General features: G+C 22.1%; 3 protein-coding genes across 6 annotated transcripts; 2 read left to right on the top strand and 1 right to left on the bottom strand.

Moving 5' to 3' along the window:
- The first annotated feature begins 1,465 nt into the window (after positions 1-1,465).
- On the top strand, positions 1,466-5,612 carry LOC122497572 (protein singed wings 2). Of its 2 annotated transcripts, none has more exons than XM_043604776.1 (10): positions 1,466-1,629; positions 2,354-2,509; positions 2,598-2,754; positions 3,090-3,246; positions 3,432-3,580; positions 4,026-4,214; positions 4,364-4,522; positions 4,863-4,973; positions 5,124-5,210; positions 5,370-5,612. In XM_043604776.1, the coding sequence occupies exons 1-10, from the start codon at positions 1,583-1,585 to the stop codon at positions 5,550-5,552; spliced, it is 1,395 nt and encodes a 464-aa protein (XP_043460711.1). In that variant the 5' UTR covers positions 1,466-1,582; the 3' UTR covers positions 5,553-5,612. The 2 variants fall into 2 exon arrangements, with proteins under 2 accessions (XP_043460711.1, XP_043460712.1); XM_043604777.1 differs by lacking the exon at positions 1,466-1,629 and adding an exon at positions 1,935-2,014.
- A 106-nt stretch (positions 5,613-5,718) lies between these two features.
- Positions 5,719-13,191, bottom strand: LOC122497573. 3 transcript variants are annotated; one of them, XM_043604778.1, is made up of 6 exons: positions 12,784-13,191; positions 12,318-12,388; positions 12,170-12,239; positions 11,748-12,077; positions 11,619-11,669; positions 5,769-5,854 (listed from the first exon to the last, which is right to left on the bottom strand). In XM_043604778.1, exons 1-6 carry the CDS (start codon positions 12,977-12,979, stop codon positions 5,769-5,771), a joined length of 804 nt encoding a protein of 267 aa, XP_043460713.1. In that variant the 5' UTR covers positions 12,980-13,191. The 3 variants fall into 3 exon arrangements, with proteins under 3 accessions (XP_043460714.1, XP_043460713.1, XP_043460715.1); XM_043604779.1 differs by lacking the exon at positions 11,619-11,669 and having other exon boundaries at positions 5,719-5,854; XM_043604780.1 differs by lacking the exon at positions 12,318-12,388.
- A 194-nt stretch (positions 13,192-13,385) lies between these two features.
- On the top strand, positions 13,386-26,001 carry LOC122497571. The gene is made up of 5 exons (XM_043604775.1): positions 13,386-13,689; positions 14,695-15,075; positions 16,587-16,868; positions 25,215-25,705; positions 25,787-26,001. The coding sequence occupies exons 1-5, from the start codon at positions 13,522-13,524 to the stop codon at positions 25,935-25,937; spliced, it is 1,473 nt and encodes a 490-aa protein (XP_043460710.1). The 5' UTR covers positions 13,386-13,521; the 3' UTR covers positions 25,938-26,001.
- The last annotated feature ends 1,673 nt before the right edge of the window (positions 26,002-27,674 follow it).

Genomic DNA, 27,674 nt, shown 5'->3' with positions numbered 1-27,674 from the left:
TTTTATAAAAATTATTAAAAATAACTGAATTTTTTTGAGAAATTTATTAAAATTTTTGAAGAATTTTATTAAAATTAAGGGATTATACTACTCAGCAAAAAAAATTTTAAAAAAATTTTTTATTGAATTAAATGATGCATAAACTATTCAAGAATGATATGTAAATACTATTTTGTCTACGAAAATTCAATAAACTACTTTTAACATCATAATTTTAAATTTTAAACTCGCTCAATTTTTTACAGATTCATTTGGAATTTTAACTGTAACTTGTCAGATAAATTATCTAGGGAAGTACACACGCTTTTTAAGATTCACAAATAATTAAGATTGTTATAAACAATTTAAAGTCGATTTTTAGTTAAAAAATGAAAAAAAAATGTTAAAACTGATGCCATTTTGCGAATTTTTCATAAAAATATATAATCGTGGGTACATCCCTAGAAAAAGTAATGTAGATTAACGACAAATTTTGTTTTTTGCTCTTGGTGCTGTTCGGATAATGTTATTTTTTTCCAAGAAAAAAATTATCTAAAAAACGTTCATTTTTTAGTGCGTCTGGATAGTATAACTCCTTAACAATAATTCAAATCCTGCGAAGAATTTCATTATTTATGAAAATAACATAAATTTAAAAAAAAATTTCATACAAAATTTTTAAAATAATTGAATTCTTTCGATAAATATATTAAATTAAATTAAATTTTTTCAAATTAATTGAATTGTTTCCAAGAAATTTATTAAAATTGTAGAAAATAATAAATATTATAATAATTAATTGTTCAGTAATTAAATAAGTTATTTTTTGAATTTTGATATTTTTTTGAAATTATTCAAAAATTGGAATTGATATTTGAAAATAAAAACTTTTATTTGCATAATAATAAAAAAAATTGATAACAGCGTTTCGCGTGAAACATTTTCTAGTTCAATTTATGAAATTATTTGAACTTTTTGAACAAATTAATTTTGTAAAGCATTTTTTTCAATTATTGAAACATTCAATTTATGAAATTAAATAAATTGAAATAATTCAGTTGCTAACTAAATTTAATAATCTTTTTTGATTCAAATTAATACGATAAATTATTTAAGAATAAATTCAATTGCTTAATTAAATTTAATAATTTTTGAATTTAAATTAAAGAAACAAAAATATTTGAAAACATTTAATCCCTTTGTTTTAAGTCTAATAATTTTTCGATTCAATTACGTCTATTCCTCTTTAAAATGTTTCAATAAATTAAAAATTAATTATTCAGTTAATTAAAATTCGGAAAGTGAAAGATTTTTTTTAAAGCGATTTCTAGTAACGTATATCAGAATTATATTAAAATATTTCAATATCTAATTACATTAAATTAGAAAAATCTTGTAATATAAGTTAAGTAACTTGCAAAAAAATCGCTAATTTACTATAAATCACTTTTATTTGTTTTATTTGCAATATAACATATATCCTGTTTTGTATTTTGCATCTATTCTATTCGTTTGGTACTGAAGCACGCTCAGTTTACTTTGAGATTTTCATCTGAAATCAGTGTTACGAATCAGATTATATTTTTATTTTTCTTCCTAAACAATGATAATAAAAATTAATTCGAGTCAATTAAATCAATTCAAGTCATTGTAAGTCATAAACATTGTTGTACTTTTTTCTTTTTTTGGAAATTTACATCAAAACAAACAAACAACAAAATTTAATCTACTTTCAGTTTACAAAATTTTTTAGAAAAAATATCATTGTTTTGAATATTTGAATTCCTTTTATGAAAATTTAAATTTCTTTTTTTGAATATTTAAATTTCTTTTTTTCGTATTAAGTATGAACCATTTTTTCATAATGGCGGAGAATATTTTAAAAAATCACGTGCTTGATGAGAATAAATTCTTTACAAAAAAAATTTAGAATTCACTAGATAATTGCTTTCTAAACTAGTTTCACTTTGCCTTTTTAAAATATCGTTAAAATGTCGTTATCGCAATTGTAAATAAACGGTTAAAATCCCACAAAGTAAAGTGAAGAAGATGAATTATTATTATATATTATAGTGAGGAAAGTTTCCTGAAAAAGAAGAAAATTAAAATAAATTTAATTAAATCACGTTAATTCAAAAATTCAATGAATATAATTTATATCCTAATATATTCATAATTTTGTTATAATTTTTTAATTCAATAATAATAATAAAAAATAATAAGTAATAATAATAACAATAATAATGATAATTTTTACTTTTTTTCACATTAGAATTTTAATTCTTCTTAAGAAAAACGCCTGTTGCAAATAAAAATATTTTTGAAATTTTTTGTTATTATATCTAAAAGCTTTTTAAAATATTTTTTTCTACAGATTGTTAATATTATTTTTGTCGATGAAACTGTCTCGCTTGTATGCAATTCATATTTGCGAATTAGAAACCTCAAAATTAACAGATGTTTCTCCAGTGTGTCGATTTAAAAAAGATCATTTAATTTGTCACGGCGGAATTGAATCACAAAAAATAGGGTAATTATTTATTTATTTCATTAAAACAATAATTCTACTTAAATTGAAATTGCCTTTTTAATCTTCTTGTCTATACATTTTAATTTAGATCGAAAAAATTGCGCAGTTTAACATTCTGCGACTGGCCGGACACGAATTTTGATTCAGAAATTTTACAGTATTTTCCATCTTTGCAAAATTTTTCTATTATTAACGGGAGTTTAAAAAATATAAGTCCTTTTCCAAAGGAGGCAGAAAAATTAGAGGCAAGTTAATGAAAATACCGTTTGTTTACATTTTAATTGACTACTCAAATAAATAATTTATACTCCAAGTATAATTTAATGAAGGAAACATTATTTATTACGATAAAGATAAATTTAGCTAAATTTCTTATTCATAATGATAATTTAATATAATTAATATATTAATATTAATTTATTATTGCAAATAACACATTATTGATATTAATAATTTATTGGGTCTAAAAATTACTTTGAACTAATTTAGTCCTTTTTATTAGAAAATAATTAATTGAAATAAACTTCTTTTCTTGTCACATAAAAAAAGTTTTAATTAATATTAAATATTTCAAAAACAGAAACTAGAAATTATTGGAACGAAATTAGAAAAATTTCACGAAGAATTTTTGAAAAATTTATCATCACTTCGAATTCTCGATTTAAGGTATAATAATCTAAGTGAAATAAATCCAGAAGTTTTCAATTTAACAACATTGCAATCAATTTATCTGTTTGGTGAGCTTACGTACGCTTTTTCATATTTTTTACTTTTCAGATGAATTTTCATTTTTTTTCATTTCAAAATAATTTTTTTTAAATCAAAATGTACTAAATGAGAAATTACTCTCTACAATATTTACCTGTGAATATGAACCATTTCAGTAGTTTGAGTGGAAATAAATAAATTTATTTTATTGAAGGTAACCCTTGGAAATGTAGAAAAGAAATGTCATGGATTTTAAATGCAGAAAATTATTCCATCGCTAATAAAATTGATGACAAATTTGATTTGCAATGCTCGACGCCATACGATGGACGGCCACTTGTTCCAGTTGTTGAGATATTAGTAGTAAGCTCTGAAATAGTAAAAATAAAAGTTATAAATTATTTTGCAATTAAATTCATTTTCTGTCGATTTTAATAATATAATTTTTTTAGTTCATTGTTTTATTGTTGTTTATATTTCATTGCATTTTATTATATATGTTATCACTAAAGTTGGACAAAAATTTTTATTAATTAGTTTCATTTTTTATTGCATCACATTGCATTTTAATTAGTTTCATGGATTTATTAATGTTTCTTATTAATAATTTGTATAATTATTAATTTCTCTTATTAATCATTTTTCTTATTATTAATTTTTTTTCTTTTTCTTTTTTGTGGTTTAGACTTGCAAGTTAATTTTAGATTAATAATTTTTTGTATTAACAATTTTTCTTATTAATTTTGAAATAAATTCCCATTTATTTTCTTCTTTTGAGAAGCGATAATTGGTATTTTTCGAAAAATAGGCCCTAAACGATGAATGTAAACGCACTGTTTGTGAATGTCAATTGACTTATGTTTACGGACGTGTCGACAGACAAATTCAAAAGCAACTAATGGCTTTCGTTACTGTTAATTGTAGTAATAGAAGATTAACCGAAATGCCATCGTTTTTGCCAGCAAACACGACTGTTCTTCAACTTTCGGAAAATAAGGTACATACAAAAGGAAAGAAAATTTTAAACGGATATTTTTTCCATGTACCTTTCAATTTACATAAAAATTAAATTTAACTTTCTATTATATTTTTTGCCAATATTTTTATAAAGGTTAAAGTCTTTCTTCGGTTTTTTTTTGAGTTTAGATTACGGACTTAACACCTTTGAAGGCAAATCCTGTTTACAAGCGAGTCTTGGATCTTTATTTGGATTATAATTTAGTAGAGACTGTTAGTCTTCTTGATGGTTCATATTGGCTCGAAAACTTTCGACTTCTCAGTCTTCGTAATAATAAATTAACAGATGTTCGTATTATGATATGTATATTAATTATTGCATTATTAATCAACGGAATATTTTTATTACTGTATATTTCTTATTTTCTTGTACCTTACTTTTTATTAATAATATTACATTAATATTAGTAATTGATGTTCAATTATCAATAATTGATCTTCAATTAACAAAAATTTAAATCATTAATATTACATTTGCTTTTTGTCAAAACCATTTTTTAATTATTTTGTAACTCTTTTTTGGTTTTTACGTTAATTATTTCGTTTTTTATACATAAATATTAAATTAAATTTGTTAATTAGATTATGTACTTTTTTAGTTAAAAGAAAATAATAGCTTTTTTTACAGCTTCCAACTTATGCTCTGGAGCATGTTTTACCTCACAGCATAAATTCAGCTCGTTTATATCTTGGGAATAATCCATGGAGATGTGATTGTTTGTTTACTCCAGGATTTCAGGTAATTTAATTGCAAAAACAATTGATAAACAATTTAGAAAGAAAATAATTATAGTACAAATAGTAATAAAGTAGATGAAAAAATTTATTAATTATTAGGCTAAATTTTTAAATACTATTCCACTAAAAAAATTTTGTTAAAAACTTTTAGGATTTTTTAATTCGATTTGCAAATTTAGTAAAAGATATCAATGATATTCGATGTTCGAGTGACGCAGATGAAAATGCAAACAAACAGGTAATAATTAAATTAAATAGAAATAGAAAATTGAGACAAATTGTCAAACAAAAAGAAAATTAAAAAAAGTGGTAAATTGAATTAAAATAAAAACTGAAATAAAATGGAAAATAATGTAATTTACTAATTGCAATTTTCGTCTTTTATTTTTTTCTCCAGATTAGAGAATTGAAAAGAACTGAAGTTTGTGTCACCCCAGACGACGATTATTGGCTGCCTTTAGATATTTTAAACATTATACTTGCTTTCTTAATATTTCTTGTTATTGGAAAATTATTGTACGATTATTGGTGTTTCAAAAGAACTGGAAAATTACCATGGATAGTAACAAAAATACCTTAATTTATCAAAATAAATTAATTTGTGTGTTAAAAATTTTATAAACAAAACATTACCTTTTGTTTTGCATTAGCAGAATAGAAACTATAACCATTTTTTTATCCCTTCCTTCAAATTTCTTTCAGTTTGTAAATAAATCTTCCCTCAATGTATATTTTTTTGAAATATATTTTCTCACTCGATTGCGCTGATGAATTGTATTAAAAAATCATTCTCTATTCAATTTCCCTTATTAAGTGTTTCGTCTTCTTGTTCATCATTCAAATCATCCACTTCTTTTGATTTCTTCTCACAATTTTCATTTCCTGTTAAAAAAAAGGAAAGTTATTAAGTCATATGTATTCTCAAAAAATTCTGAACGTTCAAATCAACGAAATATTTTTTAAGTATAAATATTATCAAAAAATTTCTGACTGCAATACAAATTATAAATGTTGACACTTTGAAACAAGAAATTATTTTTTAATACGTGACGCAATATTATTTCAATAAAATTTGAATTTAGAAAAGAAATACATAAATTACGTTCAGTTGAACTTTCAGAACTTTTACTAATTTAAAAGTAATAGCAAAACTTGTAATAATTAGTTAAAAATTGATTGTAAACAAAGAAAATATTTCCTGTCGTGTTTAAATTTTCGAGAATTAAATAGAATTTTAGAGAGTAAAATTAATTTATTTGATTCAAGTTTTTAAATGTACAGAAAAATCAGAAGGCAAAATATAAAAAATACATAAAAAGATAGACAGGGTTGCCACAAAAATTTAATTTTGTTTTTATAAAACATGAAAAAATCGTTGACTCCGTGTCTTCGATACGGAGTGATCGATTTCTTAGTGTTTTATAATAATTAAAGATGACCGAGTGATGAAATCATTATTTTACATTATAAAAATATTGTTACAGTTACTTCTTCAAAATTATTTTTTATCATTTCAATTCAATTATTATTTTCTAGAATTTTCAACTAAAATTCTTCTTTAAATCAATTATTTTTAATAATTTTTGAAAAAGTTCTTTCAGAATCTTCAAATACATTTGTTTACAATTCAATTTTACGAAATTTCAATTATTCAGAAATTCGTCAATTTATTAATTATTTATTATTTATTAAATATATATTAGGAAATAAAAACTTCAAATAATTTAAAACAAAATTCAATTAAACTTTTCCAAAAAAAATTAATTTTACAGAATTGTTAGTTAAAAGTATAAAAAATTCTGATTTCCAAAGATTTTAATTTGAAACCTTTTAAAAATTAAATTATTTCTAAAAATTCATGCTCTAATGCTTTAAATATTTAATTATTATTTAAAATTCACTTTCAAGTCAATTTTTATTAGAAAATTCTATGAGAATTCAATTAAAAACAATAACTTATTGAATAATTGAATGTTTCTTAAAATGAGTTTTATTCAGGGTGGCCACAAGTTTCAGTTTATCAATTTCCCAGACATTTCCCTGACACTTTACTGACATTAAAATTACTTTCCCTGACGAAATTCTTTTTACAGGAAAATATAAATGTTTACGGAAAATGGGTAAAATTTATGAATTTTAATAATTTCTAAAAATTACACTGAGAGAAATGGATAGTCAGATTTTGATGTTAAAAAGATGATGTTACACGATACTATCATTATGCTACTGCCAACCATCACAGATGCTAAAAAAAATATAGTTATGCTACCCCTTACTACCAAGATGTTACTCCTGATGATATTGATGGTAACGGTGACTATCTAGATAGCTGTCTGTATACGTAGCATTAAAGATGGTCACCCTAACCACAATTATGTTACCCACTACTATAAATTTCTCTCCGTGTAAAGTTATAACCCTTCCTGAGTTCAATTAATTTTTACACTTTTTAACTAAACTTTATCTCTGAATCAATTAATTTAAATAATTTCCCAAAAATTCTTCTAGAATTTAATTATATATTTAAAATAATTTTTGAAAGATAATAATTTTCAATTTTGAAAAATTTCCAAACCATTTAAATTTGGTAAAATCTTTTAAAAACAATTGAATTTTTGAAAAATATAAATAGAAATGATCAAATTTTTAAAGATTTTTAATTATAAACAGAACCATGATTTCTCAAAAATTTTAATAAGTTCAAAAAGTAAATTTTCATAAATTTTTATTTACATTGTTCGTAGATAATTAAATCTTAAAAAAATATTAATTAGTTTTTAAAAATATTTTAATGTAATTTTTCAAAAATAATTGAATTTCTTAAAAAAAATTTTGTAAAATTTAAAAAACTTTTAATTAATTTTTTTAAATTTTAATTAAAAATTTTTGAACTTGATTGTTTTCTCCAAAATGTTAAAAATAATTCTAAAATGTTATTATTTTTGTATGTATTTGAATTTTTGGAAATATGTAATTGAAAATACTGAAAATATTGAATTTAAAAAAATTAGAAGCTAATTTTCTTTAATTTTTATTTTTAAGTTTACCTTTAAAGATTTTTTATTAAAATTTTTTATATTTGAATTATTTTCAAAATTTACAATTAAAATTCTTCAAAAAATCATTTTCAAAAATTGTAAATAAACTTGAAATAAATTAAATATTTGCAATTAAATTTTACAAAAATTCAACTGCTCAAAATGGTTTTTATTATATAAAAATTTTAAAAATTTAATTATATTAAAAAATGATTAACAAACAATTTTTGAAAGATTTGTTTATAGTTATTTTTCGCATTATAAAAATCAAAATAAATTGCAATTTTTTAAGTATTAAAAATTGTTGCATTTTGTTGCAATGTCGAAAATATTATCAATTTTCTTAATTTCCCTGACAAAAATTTTTTTCCTGACATTTCTCTGACTTTTCTGACAAAAAATTTGTTTCCCTGAGATTTCCCTGACTTAACTGACAAAAAATTTGTTTCCCTGATATTTCCCTGACTTTACTGACAGAAATTTTGTTTCACTGACATTTCCCTGACTTTACTGACTTTACTGACATGTGGCCATCCTGTTTATTATTTATAAAAATAATTGAATCCCTTAGGGGCCGTCCATAAACCACGTGGACAATTTTTCACCAATTTTTGACCCCCCCCGCCCCCCGTTGTGGACAGTCGTGGACATTTGTCAAACCCCCTCCCCCCTATACAATTGTCCACGTGGATATTGCAAATTAAAAAAATAAGTTTTTTTTACTCCTGTATGTTAAAAAATAAAAAAGATTATTTTTGAATATATTTCAAAGCAAGAATGTCAGTAAAGTAAGGGAAATGTCAGGAAAAAATTTTGTCGGGGAAATTAAGAAAATTGTGACTTTTTTCGACTCATTTAAAATAATTGCGACAAAATACCACAATTTTTAGTAAAAAAAAAGTACAAGTTATTTTGATTTTTATAATGTGAAAAATAACTATAAATTATAGCTGGACCGGGAAACCGGGAAAACCGGGATTTGACAATGAATTTTGAACTTGACCGGGATTTTGGATTTTTTTTTAAAAACACACATTATTTTGTGAGAAAAAATAAAAATATTTATTTCAAGACTTAGGTATTAACTATATTTCATTAAAAAAGATTGAACGATCTTCTATAAAATCTATTTATATTTTGTCAGAGAATTTTATAAAAAGTACTATAAAAATATTCAATTTCTAGAATTTATAAGAAAATTATGAATTTTGCTGTCCAACGTAACAGATTTAGAAAAAGAAAATATTAAATTTAATTTTAAATTCTTTCTATTTCTAACAATAATTAAACAAAATATAATTTTAATTAAACTTGTCAAAAAAATTTCAATGAGAAAAAATTTCACATCGTATAGAATAGTGAAAAATAAATCAATTTAAAAATTTTTTTGCAATAATATTATAACAAAACAAATAAGAATTATTAAAAATTTGAACTAATTAGAACAAAAGTGATACGAAATTTATAAAAATTAATTTTAGAATAATAAATAATGTATATAAAAATAAATAAAATTTCTTTCTTTAGAAAATAAATTTTTAAAAAATCGTATTTTGCATTAATATCAATTAGTTTTTTTTGCAATTATTGATAAGCAAACTTTTCTGTATTTTAGAATGTTAAATTAATAATTATTATAGATTGAATTTTAAAAAATTTCAAATTTAAGTTTTAGAAAAGTTGAATTTTAAAAGATTTTAATTAAAAATTCTGAATAAGTCAGTTTTTAAAAATATTTTTATTCACATTTTTTTCAAATTAGTTATGTTTTTAAATATGTACCTAATATTTAATTGAAAAAATTTTTAAATTATTCAAAATTTCATGAAATTGTCTTGTAAACAAGTGGATTTTAGAAATATTTTAGTTATTTCTAGAATATAATTGAATTGAAATTTTGAAAATAATTGTTAATAAGTTACAGTAGCAATTCTTAAAAATTATTCAAATTTAAAGGATTTAAAATTTGAATTTTTTTAAAATTTGAATACCTACTATATGGAAAAATAATGGATAATAATTAAATATTTATTTCAAAAAATCTATTTAAGTTCAAAATTATTTTTAGAGTAAACTAAAATATTTTTAGGTTTTAGGAAAAAGTCAAAGTTTTGTCTAAAAATCAGGAAATTCTTTCAATCTTTCATGGAATAATTTATTTTCAGAGTTATTATTTATGACCGGGAAAAATAATTTATGACCGGGAAATGACCGTGAATTTTTTTTTACAAAAAAATGGCCACCCTGTATAAACAAATCTTTTTGAATAGTTGAAATTTTGTAAAATTTAATTGAAAATAATTAATTTATTTTAAGTCTTTCGTTACAATTTTTGTACAATAAAAAATCTTTAAAGGTAAATTTAAAAATGAAAATTAATGAAAATTAGCTTCTAATTTTTTAAAATTCAATATTCTCAATTACATATTTTCAAAAATTCAAATATATACAAAAAAATAACATTTTAAAATTATTTTTAACATTTTAGAGGAAACAATCATGTTAAAAATTTTTAATTAAAATTTATCAATCAAATTCAAAAATAATTTTAAAATATAACAGAATTTTAGAAGAACTTTCGGAAAATTATTTAAATTAATTGATTCAAAGACGAAGGTTTAGTTGCCCAGTAAAAAAAAGTATTGGAAGAGAGCGAATAGTATTGGCGGTGAGTTTCTGCCAATATGTTTTCGCGTGAAAACCGTATTGGCAGAAACTCACCGACAATACTATTTGCTCTCTTCCAATACTTTTTTTTTACTGGGTGGAAATTGTAGAAAATAATTGAATTCAGGAAGGGTTATAATTGTCATTTTAAAAAATAATTAAAATTATAAATTTTACTCATTTTCCGTAAACATTCATATTTTCCTGTAAAAAGAATTTTGTCAGGGAAATTAATTTTAATATCAGTAAATTGTCAGGGAAATTGATTAACTGAAACTTATGATCATTCTGATTAAGCTTAAGATATCTTTTTTGGAAATATCTTTGATTATATGTCCACGTTGACATTTGCTTTAACACCCCCCCACCCCTTCGTGGACAAACGTGGACTTTTGATTCACCCCCCCGCCCCCCCAAATGTGTCCACGTGGTTTATGGACGGCCCCTTAAAAGAATTTTATTACTTATGAAAATAATTGAATCTCTGTAGAAAATTTTATTATTCATAAAAAATGGAATTATTACGAAAAAATTTGTAAAATAATAATTCTATTCCTGTGAAATATTTATTATTTATGAAAATAAAGAAATGTTTGCGTAGAATTTTATTAAAATTTTTTTAAATAATTGGATTCTTTTGGACAATTTTATTAAAATAGTAGATATTGAAAATCGTTGAATTGGGGAAAATTTTTGAAAATAATTGAAATTTTAACAAGAATTTTATTAAAATTTTTGAAAATAATTGAATTTCGGTTAAGAATTATTTTATTTATAAAGATAATTGAAATTTTGACGAGTTTTTAAAATTTTTTGAAGATAATTGAATCTCTACAATCATTTGTAAATAAGTTTACGATTTATGAAGCAAACAAAAGGAAAAAAAACACCAAAGTTCAGAATTTTTTTATGAATTCTAAAAATTTAATTTTTTTTAGTACTTTTAATAAAAATCCCTGACTTTTCCCTGATTTTCCTGACCTGTGGCAACCCTAAAAGATAAAAAAATGTAAAAAATTTTAGAAAGAAATTAAAAAAAATATAAATTATAAGTAAAAATTGAAAATTACTTGAATTATCTGTGGATTCCTCTTGAAAACTTTCGTTTGATTCAGAAGAATCTCCCACGACTTTACTCCAAGAATCAGCATCAGTACTCAAAGTCTCAGATGTTTTCGTCTCAACTACATTCACTGTTTCTTGAAATATTTCATTAGGTTCCAAATTTATTTTCAAATTTTCATCGCAATTTTTCAGTAAAATGCTATTCTCACTCTTCTTTATAGTTTCAACAACTCTCTTTAAAATGTAAAGTGATTCCTCCGTTTCATTGCCATCGTCTCCGAGAATTTCTGTCAAATTCTTATTCTCTCCCACTTTAATTAATTCTGTACTTTTTTCTGGAAATTGAAGTTGATTTTTTTTTCTCGTTTTTCTCTTTTGTATTTTGCTGAATTTTAATAAATTTATTTATTTATAAATAATTTCTCACCTAACACGATTTCCTGTGCATTAGTAGATAAATTCGTCTCTTGATTTTCGAAATCACTTTTTAAACTTTCCTGTAAATTAAAATAATTTCAGAAAAAAATAAACTTTTCTACTTTAATTAATTATGTTAATTTTTGTTTTACACATACATTTTCATTTACTTTTGATTCAATTTCTTCATCCAAATTTACATTCGAAGATTCATCCATTGATGAGTTAACTTTAATTTTGAATATAAATTCAATTTTTATTAAAAGTTGATAAACGTTCTCAAAGTTCTGAACTTTCAAATTTATTTCTTCTTCGAATTCAAATTTTATAGAAATAATATTGAGTAACGTTTAAAAAATATATAAAGATTCCATTTATTTAACTTTGTTTTTTACTTTCTATAATACTCAAAATCAGTAATTTTTTAATGTATTTCGAAATATTTCGTTTATTCGAAATTTTGAATGTTCAGAACTTGTTTAAATTGAGAAAACTTAGAATTATAATTTTATGATAATTATTTAAATAACAATAATTAAAATTAATAAAATAAATATTAATGAAATAATTAATTAATTTAATGTAAGAAAAAATAACGAAAATCAAAAATTGAAAATAATTTACCAATCTCAAGATTGCTGGATGATTGCAATTGATCGACGAGATCTTCTGCCTCGTAAAGTACATATTCCATTTCACATAAAAGTGGTGCAACTTTTGGATATCTCTTGTTTATAACTTCCCATACTTTTTCAGAATCTTTATGATTCATTAACGATTTTGGTGGTGGTAATAATTCCATGTTTTTAAATTTAGACATTTTTAAACGTTTTAAACTGACAGTTCGAAATTTATAGGTTAGGTTGGTTTTAAAAAACAAGCGAAATCGATTATTATCGATTACCGCTTTTGCGAGATCAAACAAACCTTAAGAAATCGTGGACAAATTCTGATTGGCGAATATATTTTCCGAAAAATAGAATCGCCAATCAGAACATTTTAATTTCAATTAACTACACAACCCTGTTTACCTTTCAAAAGATAAGCGGCTATCTTTAAAAGAAGGACATTGCCGTAATAAAAAATGATAAAAAAAAAAATTAAAATTAATTAATTCGATTCTAACGTAACTTCAAGTAATTCAGTGAAAGCTGTGTGTATTTATAAATCGTGTGTCGACCGTATGAACACAAACAAACGACACAAGCTGCGCGCGCGATAGGAATTTAGTGTGTGGGGAGCACGCAAGGTTTTCGGGTGAGTGTGTGTGAAGAGAAAAGGAATGCTTTACTAAAAAAAAGAAATTAAAATTAAAATATACAAAATTTTCACACCAATTTTTGCAAAGAAAAAGTACCAACAATGGGAAATCATATGGTAAAGAAAGGAAGTGCCAAGAAAAAAATTGGCGCAACAACAACAGGTGGTGTTGTTCAAGTAACCACAAAAACCATCTCTCGAAGTCCTTCGGGAACAGATTTTCAGAATGGATCACACACTCACTTTATTCCCATCGAGAATTTAGCAAAAGTAAGTTGATTTTCAACTTTTTTTATTAGTCAACAATAATATTGTTTAACAATGTACTTCAATTTTAACCTTGCTCCAATTTTTTCCTCGGCATTTTCTCGATTAGGAACTTTCCACTATAGTATATATTTTACTCCGATTTTTCTGCAAAATTTTTTTTATTATTATTGTTTTTAAATATCACGCTGTTATTCAGTATCACTATTTCGCAATCGTTTTGATATTACGTTGTATTTCATAATTATTTACATAATTCTTTACATTTCATTTCTAAAGATCTATAAATATACTATCGTTACATATTGAGGTTAGAATTTCAATAATATTTCATCGTCAAAATAAACTTTTGGAAAATGAGTACTATTAGGTATTTGCATAATCTCTAAATTTTATTTATGGATCATAAATAATCTTTTATTTTTTTAATATTTCATTGTTACGAAATAATTACTTTTTACTATACTCTTATCTAATTTCAACTCTCAAATATTGCACAACGGGAAATTTTTTAAATCTATAAAATTATTTATCTTGCATTTTTCGGGCAATTGAATTTTTTTTAAATTTAATTCCTGAGAAGAATTTTACTATTTAAAAAAATAATTTAATTTTTGCTATGAATTTTACTATATTTATAAAAGTAATTGAATTGTTTCGAAGGATTTATCAAATTTTTAGAAAATAATTGAATTGTTTCGAAGCATTTGTTAAAATTTTTTAGAAAATAATGGAATTCTTTCGTGAAATTTTATAAAAATTTCGTTGAAAATAATTGATTTTTTGCAAATATTTTACTATTCAAAAAAATAATTGAATTCTTCCGAATAATGTTATTATTTTTGAAAATAATTGAATTCTTGCTAAGAATTATATTAAATTTTTGAAAATATAAACAATAATAATTAATTATGTACTTTATAAGTGAATTTTTATTTTTAAAATTATTTATCTTGCATTTTTCGGGAAAATGAAATTTTTTGAAAATAAATCTATTGAAATTTTCAGATTTTGGCTGATATAACGCAACGTGAGGAAGCAATAAATGGTATAACAGCGAATGTAATAAAAAAATATCTATTTCCCCATTATCCCGAGTTGGCAGACAAATTATTTAATTATCTTCATAGTTGTGCAAAAGCCACAACAACACATCTTGGTGTTGTTGCCTTTAAACAGCAAGCGGAAAAATTTATTTCAATAATTAATGATGAATCAGTACTTGAAAATTACGTGAGGATGTATTCTAATTTAAATGTCGAGGGTGATGTTAATCTAAAAAATTTACAATCACTACTTATGATTTCCTATGTTTTGGCCATGGGCAATGCCAATATGGTGACTTTACTCAGTGCCGAGCGAATCATCAATGCTGTTCTTATTTCTTGCGTAAGGAACATTTTTTAATTATCTTATATTTGTCTAACAAGGTTTATTTTTGACTCATTGAAGAAAAAAAGTAATCTACTTTGTAATGAGTCAAAAGTAGTTGAATTTTTTGTCACGATTCTATTTGGAAATAATTTTATTATTTTTTGTTAGGATTAAATATATATTTTTATGTTACTTGAAAATAATTATTACCATTTTTATTTTATTTTTTTAAATTTAGAAAAGTGTCTTCATATTCTAATCTATTATCTACTTTTATATATATATATATTACCTAATAATAATAATTTTTCTTTTTAAATATTTTCAATTTTAAAATAAATGTACTAAAAATAATTGAATTCATTTCAAGAATTTAATCAAAATTTGTTAAAATAATAGAAATCTTTTGAAAAATTTCATTAAAATTGTATTGAAAATAATTGAATTCTCGTAAAGAATATTTATGAAAAGAATCGAATTCTTCCAAAGAATGTTATTAACATTGTACTGAATATAATTAAATTTTTTTGAAAAATTTCTTTACATTTCGAGAAAATAATGTTTTATTTTAATAATTTTAATTGAAAATTTTGAAAATAATTGAATTGTTTCGAAGAATTTAATCAGTTTGTTTTTAATAATTGAATGTTTTGAAAGGATTTTATTAAAGATTTTGAAAATAATTGGATTTAATCGAAAAATTTTATTAAAACGTTTAAAAATATCTACTTAATTTTTCTTAAGAATCTTATCAAAACTATTGAAAAAGATTGAATTTAATCAATAATTGTATTTTAATTATTATTTTTAAAAATAATTGTATTCTTTCGAAAAATTTTATTAAATGATTGATTGAAATCTTTCGAAAATTTTTTTTAATTTGTAGTTTTTTGAATAATTCTAATTGAAAATTTTGAGAATAATTGAATTAAACAAAAAAAAATTTTCAAGTTTTTAAAATAAACACGTCTGTTAATAATTATAAATATTTATTATTATTAGTATTGTGCACTGTTCGAAGCGTGCAAAAACCGCAAAAACTAAAACATTCAGGCCCGTGTCAAGAAAATTATTATTCCCTTTACCCCCGAAACCCCTTGTCTACTCAACTCACTAATGGCTGCACTGTTCAGAACTGCACTATTGAAAGATCCTACTGTAATTAAAAATTTTTTAAAAATATTAAAAATTTGAAAAAATCGAATTTTTGCAAATAATTTTACATTTTATAAAATTAAGTGAATTGTTTCGAAGGATTTATTAAAATTTTATAAAATAATTGAATTCTGTTGAAAAATTTTATTAAAAATAATTGCATTTTTGCAAAGATTTTACGATTTAAAAAAATTAATTGAATTGTTTCAAAGCCTTTATTAAAAGTTTAGAAAATATAAACAATAATAATTAATTATGAACTTAATAAGTGGATTTTTAAAATTTTGATTATGAAATTATTCAAAAATTTATATTTGAGAATAAAAAATTTTGTAAATTGCTTAATTTTAAATATGAAAATGTTTTTTCAGTTTCATGGAAAAGAAAGTTTATCGCTGAATTATGTGACGCATTGGTTGTGGCAAAATTGCCCACAAATTGTACAAGGTTTGCATCGTTACGTGGTGCATGTGCTGACAACTGCTTATCGATTTGGAAACAATCTTTTGTGTAAAGAAGAATCGCAACCTCATTTAGAGCCAGGAACTCCTGTTTTGGAGCAACCACACGATGCTTTCGATTGTTCGGAACCATTCTTACCTGTCAGTTATGTTTGGTTATTGTCCACTAGTCTACCATCAATTTACACACAGGTACATTTTTATTAAGTTACTTAAAATTATTAATTTTATTTATCAATAACGCCTTGGATAAACTTGACTTTTTGACATTTTTTTCGACTTATTTTCCAAAAAATGCCACTATTTTGATTTCTCTTCGAAATATTGCAACAAAATACCTTTTTTTGTATAAAATGCAACTTATTTCATTTTTTGTAATGTACAAAAGTCTAATCTTTCAAAAATTATATTTGAGTAATCTTCAGAAGATAGTTAAATTTTCGACAAATTATTAAAATCAAAAAGTTTTTAAATAATGAAAATTTTGTTAAATTTTATTGAAAATGATTGATTTGTGAAGTATTTTGTTAAATTTTTAAAAAATCAAATATTGAAGAATTTTAATTGCTAATTTAGAAAATAATTAAATTCTTAATCATTTTAATGCTTTATAGTAAATAAATAAATATTATGATTTTATGAAATTCAATTATTTTCAATTACATATTTTTTTGAAAATTCTATTATTTTGAATATTTTTAATTACATATTTGTGACGCGCTCCCAAGAAAGGTACCTAAGAAGCAAAAAATTTGAGGTTATGTTTTAAATTTTGTAAGTAAAAATACGGAAAGAGAATCAATTATTAATTAAAAATTGTTGGTCTTCAAGTCTTCACTATATTCAAAATATTCAATGAATATTGGTTTTAAATTTAAATTATTAAAAATGAACTTTTAATCAAGATAAATCTAACTCGAACCCAACCTATAATTCGTTTGCTTCTTAGGTACCTTTCTTGGGAGCGCGTCACATTTCTAAAAATTCAATTGTTTTCAATATTTTTTTTTACAATTATCATTAAAATTTTTAGAGATCCATTATTTAAAAATTTTTAGTTAAAAGAATTCAACAAAACATTGATTAGTTTTTGAAATTTTCCAATAATTCTTTTAGGAAATTAAGTTAATTTTGAAAAATTACATTACAATATTTTTAAAAAACTAATTCTTTTAAAGTTTTATCATAAATTTTGTAAATTAAATTTTATTTAAAGAAAAGTAAATTCAATTTTTTAGATTTTAACATTAAACTTTAAAGGTTTGAAATTGAAATTTAAAAAATTTTAATTCTTGTGAAAAAATAAATAACAAGAATTAAAATATTTATCACTTATTTAAAAAAAATGATTGAATTTTTAAATCAGTTCAATTTTGATATCAGTAAAAATTAAATTTTTGTGATAACACTGAATAAACGACTTTTTAGACTTTTTTAAATATACAACTATAGCGACTTTTTTTGTACTTTAAAGGCAATCCAAGGTCTGTAATAAATTTCTTGCACAATTTTTTCAGTTTTTAGTATTTTTAAATTTCTTATTTACAATATACATTATAATAATCGTAAGTTTCCTTTCCGTTAGCAAATTATCTGCATTCATTTGTTTGTTTTGAATATTAATTTTTGTGGGTTATTTTTATTTTTTTTAATGTCAAAAAAAACGAAAAAAAACTCGTTTTATTCACTTCACAAAATTGAAAAAAATTCCATTCCATATTTTTTATTTTCCTGACTTTTTCCTAATTTTCATCAAAAAAAAAAAAAAAATATATATATATATATATATATATATATCCTGCTTATAAATTGAATTTCTGCTACGAATTTTATTATTCATGAAATTTAAAATAATTTAATTCTTGCGAAGAATTTTATACAAATTTTTAAATAAGTCATTTCTTTCAAATAATTTTATGCAAATTCTAATTTAAATAATTGAATTGATGAAAATTTTTATTATTCATGAAAAGAATTGGATTTTTACAAACCATTTTTTAAATAATTGAATTCTATTTGGAAATTTTATGAAAATAGTAGATATTGAAAATCATTGAATTGCGAAAATTGTTTAAAGATAATTAAATTTTACAAAGAATTCTTTTAAAAAATTTGTCAATAATTGAATGTCTGTGGGAAATTTTATTAAATTTTTTTAACTTAGAATGTTTTCAAAACCTTAAAAATTTTCAATGTTTTCAGGACAAATTTATTTGATTAAATTTTGTTGAAAATAATTAAATTTCTAAAAAACATTTTATTATTTATGAAAATAATTGAATTCTTGCAAACGATTTACTAGAACTTTTTAAAATAATGGAATTTTCAAGAAGAAATTTATTATTTTTAAAAATAATTGAATTACTGTGATGAATAGTATTGTTCTTTATGAAAATAATTGAATTTTGAACAAAATTTTAATAAATTACCTCAAAATAATTGAATTTTCGGGAGTAATTTCTTTATTTATCTTTAATAATTGAATTCTTTCGAAAAATTATTTGTGTAAATAATTGAATTCTTAGAAAAAATGTTATTAAAATTTTAAAAAATTGAATTATTTCAAAAAAATTTAATTAAAATTGTATTTAAAACAATTAATTTCATTCGAACAATTTTATTAAATTTTTGAAAATAATTATTCAATTCTTCCATAGAATTTTAAAAAAACATTTTTTTAAATAATTTATTTTTGTTCAGGAATTGAAATTAAGTTTTTAAGAATAATTAAATTTTTGAGCAATTCAATTGTATTAAAAATAATTGAAATCCTGCTATAAATTTTATTATTTATGAAAATAATTGAATAGTTTTTAATTTGAATAGAATTTTATTATAATTCTCAAAAATAATTGAATTACAGAGAAGAATTTTATTATTTTTGAAAATAATTGAATTATTGCGGAAAAGCTTATTAAAATATTTAAAAAGTATTGAATTTCTGTAAAAAATTTTATTATTCTTGAAAGTAAGTGAATTCTTCATTAGAATTTTATAAACATTGTTTTAAATAATTATTTTTTTTCGAAATATAATAAATATTATGAAAATTTTATTATTTAAAATAATTGAATTCTTGTGTCAAAACTTTATTTGTGAAAATAACTGAATTTTTCGATTATTAATTTAAAATAGTAATGAAAATAATTGAAATTCTTCGATGAGTTTTATTATTTATGAAAATAATTAAATTCTTGCTTAGATTTTAATCAAAACTTTTTTTTTAAATTGATTTTTCATGAAAAATTTTATTATTAGTGAAAGTAATTGAATTATTGTGAAAAATAAATTGCATAAAATTTTGTTAAATAATTGATTTTTTCGAAATTTTTTTGAAAATTAGCGAATTTAAAATAGTGGAAATTCTCTAAAAAAATATAATTTATATTGTTTGTTCAGAAAGTTGAAGATTATTTTTAATTTAGGTATCAAATATCAATTTTTGCGAAATTCAATTTACTTCGTACAAGAAAGTTTAATTATTTTCAATTTTGAAAATCTGATGTAAAATTTGAAATTAGTATTAAAATTTGTTAAAGTTTTTTATGTACTTTGAAGTTTAAAAATATAATATAATTTGAAAATTTAATTCTAATTAGTTTTTCAGTTATGTGTCATAATAAGTATTTCTTTAAAAATTACTTAAATTAAAATGACTTGAAATTGTTTACAATAAACAGTGTAATACAACATTCCCGCGCGCTTGCGCGCGGATAGTTTGGCTAGTACATTATAATAATCGTAAGTTTCCTTTCCGTTTGCAAATTATCTGCATTCATTTGTTTGTTTTGAAAATTAAATTTTGTGGGTTAAGTATTGGCATTTTTTATATTTTTTAATGTCAAACTTTTTAATGTGTTTTGATGTGTTTCAATGGTTATGTTTTATATTATTATGTGTTTAATTCAATTTTTAACTTTTCAACTATCATTCATTCTGAAGGTAAATACTTTTTTATAATTTAATTTAATGTTAACATTATTTCAATATTATTAAAAAAAGTTATTTGATATAACATTCAATTGAATTTTATTTTCATAAATTTCTTAATTACAGAATATTTAGTTTTTTAACTTTTTAATAATTTTTTAACTTGCAAAACTCTGAATACTGTAATTATTAAGAATATAATATTTATTTTTCATAATTTTTGACAGATATAATTATTATTAGAAATAATTACTATATTATTAAAGACTACAACATAAATTTAAATTATCAAAGTATATTTTACAAAATAGTAATTTAATACAATTTTTATTTCTTATAATTTTCATTACATAAAAATATTGTTTAATATAATGTTAATTTTATAAACTTTTAACATTTTTTTATGTTTTAAATTAATACGTGATTCATAGAATATTCAACTAATCAATGAAAATATATTGTCAATTTTTTCAATTAAAAATATATTACATCAAATATCTATTCTCTATATTTAAATAATGTTAACATTAAATTATGGACACATACCTGCCGAGTAAATGATAATTATAAAGTTAAAAATTCAATTAAACAACCAATGTATAGAATTAGAATTTTGGGGCTATCGTACGCCTAAAATTTACCTCACATTTTTTTTCGTTGTTTCTAAAAACGAATTTAGAATTTTTTAATTTGATGCTTCATTATATTATATTACATCTTGTAATTAAATAATTAATGCAAGTTACAATTAGTATTTTTACTACAGATTTTTTGTTTTCCAAAGAAATTAGAATTAAAAGTTGTTTAACTTTATCATTTTCAATTAATTTAATTTTTTGCAGTTATGTTAGATTCGAAATATACGGAAATCTTTGTTTAAAAAGCTAAATGAATAATTATTTTTTTAATTTTTAGAATAATTAAAAGTTTCGTTATTAAAATTATTTTTAATTTTTAAATTATTTTGAAAATAAAAGTATAAAATATGTAACAATTTTTGCGATATTCAATTTTCTTCGTACAACAAGAAAGTTTAACAGCAGTAATAGCATTTTAACAAAATTTATCGGATTCACTTGTAATTCGTTTCTAATGCGTTAAATTTGACATTAAATTTTAGAAATTCAAAATAGAACTTCCTTTTCAGGATTCCTACAGAAATCCGAATTTAAAATTCCATACCTTTTCGATGATTTCCAGGTCAAATTTTTACGAAATTCCAGTGGAATTTTAAATCTAATTTCAATATTTTTGGGCTCTTTAAAAACACTTTACTTATTTAATAGTCTCCACCCTTTGGTAAAAATTCTAAAATTATCAAAATTTATCAAAAATTCGAAAAACCGATTTTTTTAAAATTCAACATTTTTTCTTCTCTTTTATGGGATTTAGCTTCATTATTTTTGTGCTCTTGGAAAATACTTTACTTATTTAATAGTCTCGACCTGTTGGTAAAAAATCTAAAATTATCGAAAATTATCAAAAATTCAAAAATCCGAATTTCTTAAAATTTAACATTTTTTTCTCTCTTTTATGGGATTGAGCTTTATTATTTTTATGCTCTTGGAAAATACTTTACTTATTAAATAGTCTCGACGCTTTGGTAAAAAATCTAAAATTATCGAAAATTATCAAAAATCCGAATTTCTTAAAATTCAACATTTTTTCCTCTGTTTTATGGGATTTAGCTTCATTATTTTTGTGCTCTTGGAAAATACTTTACTTATTTAATAGTCTCGACTCTTTGGTAAAAAATCTAAAATTATCTAAAATTATCAAAAATTCAAATATCCGAATTTCTTAGAATTCAACATTTTTTCCTCTCTTTTATGGGATTTAGCTTTATTATTATTTGAATTTCTATTCAAGAGAAAAAATGAAAAACTGAAAAATTTAGAAACTTTTAAAAATTCCAGGCCTTTTCCATGATTTCCCTGATTTCCAGAAGCCTTTTAAAAATTCCATACCATTTCCATGATTTCCATGATTTCCAGATTCTGTAGGAACCCTGCTTTTGTCTGACTTTCTTCTAAATTATCGAATTCAGTGATTTCTGGGGTGAATTTGGTTAAGTTTTAAAATGATTAATTTCTATTTGAATTCGTTTTTTTTAATTTAGAAAATCTAATGTTAATTTAATTCTTTTTTCGTTATGCACGGCAAAAAATATTTAGCTGGATAAACTACACAGATTTCACTTTAGTAGCGAAATTTTTCAGTGCTTCAATTAATACTTTCGTTATTCTAAAGAAACTTATCGCTACTTCAAGTAAAACTTTTTTCAGTGTGTAATAATTATTATTTCTTAAAAAAGTATTTAAATTAAAATGGGTTTATAAAATAAGCAATGCAAAAGATGACCCAGATACTAATTGGAATTGTTCTATCCATAGTTTAAGTCTAGTAATGTAAATTCTATTTAAATTGAGACCATTGAGTGAAATTATTTGAATTTTAGTTAGTTAAATCTCTTTGTTAGGTAATAATAATTATTTCTTTAAAATTTTTTAAATTGTTTAAAATAAGCAGTTCCATACAACATTCCCGCGCAAATAGTGTGACTAGTATACATATAATAATAATTTGCTATTCCGTGAACAGAAAGTGTCGTCTTTTGTTTTTCTATAATAATTAATGTTTTGATAAATTATTTTGGTTATGAGTGGTTATGAGTATTCCCATATGTGTGATAACCTGACGTAAAGAAATTTTTTTACAATTTGAAGAAAAATGATCAAGACGTCTGATGTTTAAAATGGTAAATAGATGTAATTTTTTCAAGAAATCACTATCATTTTGTAAATTCTTATTTTAATGAATTTCTCAAACTTGGTAATGATAAAAAGTTTAAATTCTAATATCGAACAATTTTTTTTACAATACTATTCAATTTATTCAATTGGTGAACTAAATTTTATTTGCCTCTTTTGTTTGACAACAATAAATTGATTATAGTCACTTAAATTTTGAAGTTTAAATATTTAGTATACTCTTGCCCTTCCGGTTACGCAGAATCGGGTACTTTGTATTTATTTCAGAAAAAATAATGCTTATAAATTCTATTAAAAATTTCTTTCCTTCAATTATTAACATTTCAATGTTTTCAATATATTTTTCGGATGAATACTAACAATTATTATGGTAGGTGAACACTTTTTCTAAAAAAATATTTTCTAATCTTTTTTGTCTAAAAATGGCGATTTCTAATTAAATCTGTTTTCTGAAAAAAGTTTTTCTAAAAAGTTACTTATTTCTAATGTTTATTTTTCTAAAATTTGTAAAATTCCATAATTTTGATAAAAATTAGAAAATTGTTAAAAAAATTAAGATTAAGAAATAGAAACTATTTTACATATTTCCCGTCTCTCAATCACAATTCTGTTTACAAAATTATAAGTTTATTTTTGAAAATGAAGAAAAAATTTTATAAAATTACTATTTCTTATCACAATTTGTTAACAAAATTCTGTTCTTCTTTGAAAAAAAAATAATTTGCATCATTTTTACACCAAAATTTCCAAAGTTAATATATTTATAAAACATTTTTTTAGAAAATTTTAAATATCTTTACGAAAAAAATCTCTATAATTTCTATTTGTTAATTACGATTTTTAACTAGATTATTTTAAAATTTTGTTAAAAAATTTGCACAATTTATATTTTTTATTATAATTTTTTAACGAAATCTCAAGTATTTTTTTTTAAATGGAATATTGTTAGAAAAAAGAAAATTTTGAAAATTACCTTTAATAGAAAAATAAATTTTCAGAAAATTTCCTTTATTAGAAGACAGAAAATTTCAAAATCACCTTTATTAGAAAAAAGTTTTTTTTAGAAATCCATCTTAATTAGAAAAAAATTTTTTAGAAAATACGATTTAGAAAAACTGTACCCCAACCATTGTTAGAAACATTAAGAATGAAAATTAAAATATTTGAAGAAATTATAATTTAAATTTTTTGAGTTTGAATTTTATTACATTTATATGAGCTTAAAAAATGTTTGAGGGATTTCATGAGAAAATTACATGTATAAAAATTACATTTGAAACTTGAGTTGAGTAGAGGCATGTTTTTTCACTTGGTAATTATGTTTATTTTAATAACAGAAGCCATTAAAAAAATCGCAAAAGGATCCAAGGCAAGGAAAGTAGTAATTTTGATTTTTTTCACGGATTTTCTAAAAATCCCCGCATTTAAACTAAATTATAATTTCCATGCCTTGGAAGCAATTTTTTCGTTTGCTAATTATTTATTTTAATGTTAGAAGTCATTAAAAAAATTTGCAAGAGGATCGAAGGTGGGGAAAGCAGTGATTTTGATTTTTTTTTAATAATGATTTATTTTATATTCTAGGATTTCTGAAAAATCCGTGACAAAAAATAAAAATAAATTTTTTCTGTGTAGGCAGATTGCTAGCGTAGGACTTTGCTAGTTTTATATTAATTAGCTTTAATCTTAAGAACGCTTTGCCGCAATACAAATAGAAATTTTCTTACTTTTTTAATTTATATTTTGTTCAAAACGATAATTGTGCCAATTTTCTAATTTGTTAAAAAAATTTCTATTATTTATTTAAATAATATAATTTTGAATTAAAAATTTGTAGATAGAAGATCCACAAATGGAGGGAATGCAGGCGTTAATAACAAAAATGTCGGGTAATATTTGCCCAAAACATTGGACATTATTGTATAATAGCGATCAACATGGAATTGGTGTTAATCGATTTTTACATCATGTATTGGGCTATAAAGGACCAACGTTAATATTTATAAGGGCTGTGAGTGAGGAAGTGGAAAATTCACCGACTTATTGCATATGCTCATGCGTTGAATGGCGCGAATCACATCTTTATTGGGGCGATGAGGATTCAATGATAATTGAATTATTACCATCGTATCGTGTCGTTGAAAAAGGATCAAAACTTTTGTACTTAAACACTGAAATTCGTGGCTATCCACAGGGTTTAAGAGCCGGTAAAGATCCCCGTGATCCAAGCATTATTATTGATCAAGCTTTCAATTCTGTCACTTTTGAACGTGTTCCATATCGTATCTCGAGTCTGGAAGTTTGGGGTTGTGGCGACGCCAAATCAAGGTAATTCACTTTTACTTAGTCAATATTTTATCAAATTTGTAAAATAATAAATAAACTAAATAAAAACAAATTATATTTTAGAGAAAAGCAATTGGATATTAAAAAGTGGCAAGTTAAAGAAGCGGAAAAGCAGAGAGTTGTAAAATTAAGCGCTTCCGAATGGCTGGACCATCCTGATCGTTATTTGTTAGAATTGGGAGGTAGACAAACGTATAATAGTACAAGCAGTTGAAAAAAAGCAAATTAACTTTTACTTTTTGTAAATATTGTAAATATTTCGAATGCTTGTTGTATTTTTATAGTAAAACAGCAAAGCACTCTCAATGTATTCAACTGCAGAGAAGTAACAATTTAAAATTCCAAATCAAATCAATATTTTTCGAAAAGAAAATCCAATATTTGGAAGATAAAAAAATAATTGATTAATTTGGAATCTGAGGATTTAAAAAATAATATAAAGTGCCTAAAGAGGTCGAATTTTAAAGGACAATTCTCAAGTGCCAATAAGAATATTTTTTTAAATTTTAAGCATAAAAATTACTTTCTTTTTAACAAAATATTGTTTTCTTATATAGAAAAGCGTAAATTTTAAATTATGTCAGGAACTGTTTGTTTTTGTCACTTAAATTCGAGATTAATGTGCAAAAGAAAAAAAAACAAAAAAGACTGGTACGACTGAAAGCAGGTTAATTGTTAATTGAGGTATCGGCTTTTTTTTAGAATTTTACATGTTTCGTTATAATTTTAGATACTTAAGTTTTAATGACTTTTAAACTATTTTTTAATTTTATTCCACGCACAAGAGAAATATTTTTTTAAAAAACAAATTTTTACACTTTTTCAGTGAAAAAGTTATTTTTAACCACTTTTTAGAAACTTTTTTTTTTTTGCTAAAATTTTTCTTGCTCCAATAACAGATATTTTCGTGATTTTCTTTTTCCTGTTAGCGAAAAAAAACCTGTTTTTGGTCATGAAAAAACAAATATTGAAATCACACTTCTCGTGTAATTTTTAGCCATAGGATAGACTGTAAATAGAACTTGTACTTAAACAAGTATTAGAAATTGATTACTTAAAAGCTAAAACTGTGAATTTTAATGTCGAAAAGAAATAAAAAGGCCTCAAAACTTAAAAATAAATTGAATGTGACTTGATTCCTTAGTATTTAAGAAATTTAGAAGAAAATAAATAAATACAAAACAGCAATTGTTGAGAAGGCTTCGTTTTCTAATGATTAGATAAATTTAGATTTAAAGAAAAACATTTTGAAACAAGTTAATTTTGATCTATATACTCAAAATAATTTCGAATTTAATTTAATAATTAAAAGAAGATTAATTGAATTAATTTATATTAGTTGAAAAATTAATTAAACAAGTAGTTACTTCCATTATTAATTTATTTATTATTTTATTTTCCATAATTTTGCGACCAATTTTTTAAAAATTGTATGGAAAATGATTAAAAATTGAGACGAATTTTATTAAAATTGAATTTTTATCAAAATGTTATCAACATTTTTGAAAATAATTGAATTTCTTCGAGGAATTAAAAATAAAATTGTATTGCAATTAATTTTTATAAAGAATTTTATCAAAATTTTTGTAAATAAATAGATTCTTTCGAAGAAATTTATTAGTTTTTTAAGATAATTGAATTTTTTGGAGAAATTTATTAAAATTTTATTGAAAATAATTTAATTCTTATAAAAAATGTAATCAAAATTATTTTAAAATAATTGAATTAATTTGAAAAGAATTTAATTAAAATTTCAAAGTGATTGAATTGTTTCGAAGAATTTTTATTAAATATAAAATTTTCAAAATTTTTGAGAATAATTGATTTGATTATAGAAATTTTGTTAAAAATAGATGAAATCCTGGAAATAATTTTATTATTCATAATATTAATTGAATTCTTGTAAACAATTTTTTCAAAATTTAAAAAAATAATTGATCTTTGTCGAGAA

This window comes from Leptopilina heterotoma, unplaced genomic scaffold (assembly GCF_015476425.1).
Source record: "Leptopilina heterotoma isolate Lh14 unplaced genomic scaffold, ASM1547642v1 Lhet_134, whole genome shotgun sequence".
Taxonomy (NCBI): domain Eukaryota; kingdom Metazoa; phylum Arthropoda; class Insecta; order Hymenoptera; family Figitidae; genus Leptopilina; species Leptopilina heterotoma.
Note: the sequence above shows the minus strand (reverse complement) of the source record. Positions and strands in the feature narration are given on the sequence as shown.

Bases quoted from the DNA above. Each gene is read 5' to 3' on its own strand.
- LOC122497572 (XM_043604776.1), top strand. From the start codon at position 1,583: ATGATAATAAAAATTAATTCGAGTCAATTAAATCAATTCAAGTCATT. The intron at 4,215-4,363 runs GTACATACAAAA...TTTTGAGTTTAG, and splicing joins TTCAACTTTCGGAAAATAAG to ATTACGGACTTAACACCTTT. The intron at 4,974-5,123 runs GTAATTTAATTG...AAAAACTTTTAG, and splicing joins TGTTTACTCCAGGATTTCAG to GATTTTTTAATTCGATTTGC.
- LOC122497573 (XM_043604778.1), bottom strand. From the start codon at position 12,979: ATGTCTAAATTTAAAAACATGGAATTATTACCACCACCAAAATCGTTA. The intron at 12,389-12,783 runs GTAAATTATTTT...TCAAAATTAAAG, and splicing joins ATCCAGCAATCTTGAGATTG to TTAACTCATCAATGGATGAA. The intron at 11,670-11,747 runs GTAATTTTCAAT...TTTATCTTTTAG, and splicing joins GGAATCCACAGATAATTCAA to GGTTGCCACAGGTCAGGAAA.
- LOC122497571 (XM_043604775.1), top strand. From the start codon at position 13,522: ATGGGAAATCATATGGTAAAGAAAGGAAGTGCCAAGAAAAAAATTGGC. The intron at 13,690-14,694 runs GTAAGTTGATTT...TGAAATTTTCAG, and splicing joins CCATCGAGAATTTAGCAAAA to ATTTTGGCTGATATAACGCA. The intron at 25,706-25,786 runs GTAATTCACTTT...ATTATATTTTAG, and splicing joins TGTGGCGACGCCAAATCAAG to AGAAAAGCAATTGGATATTA.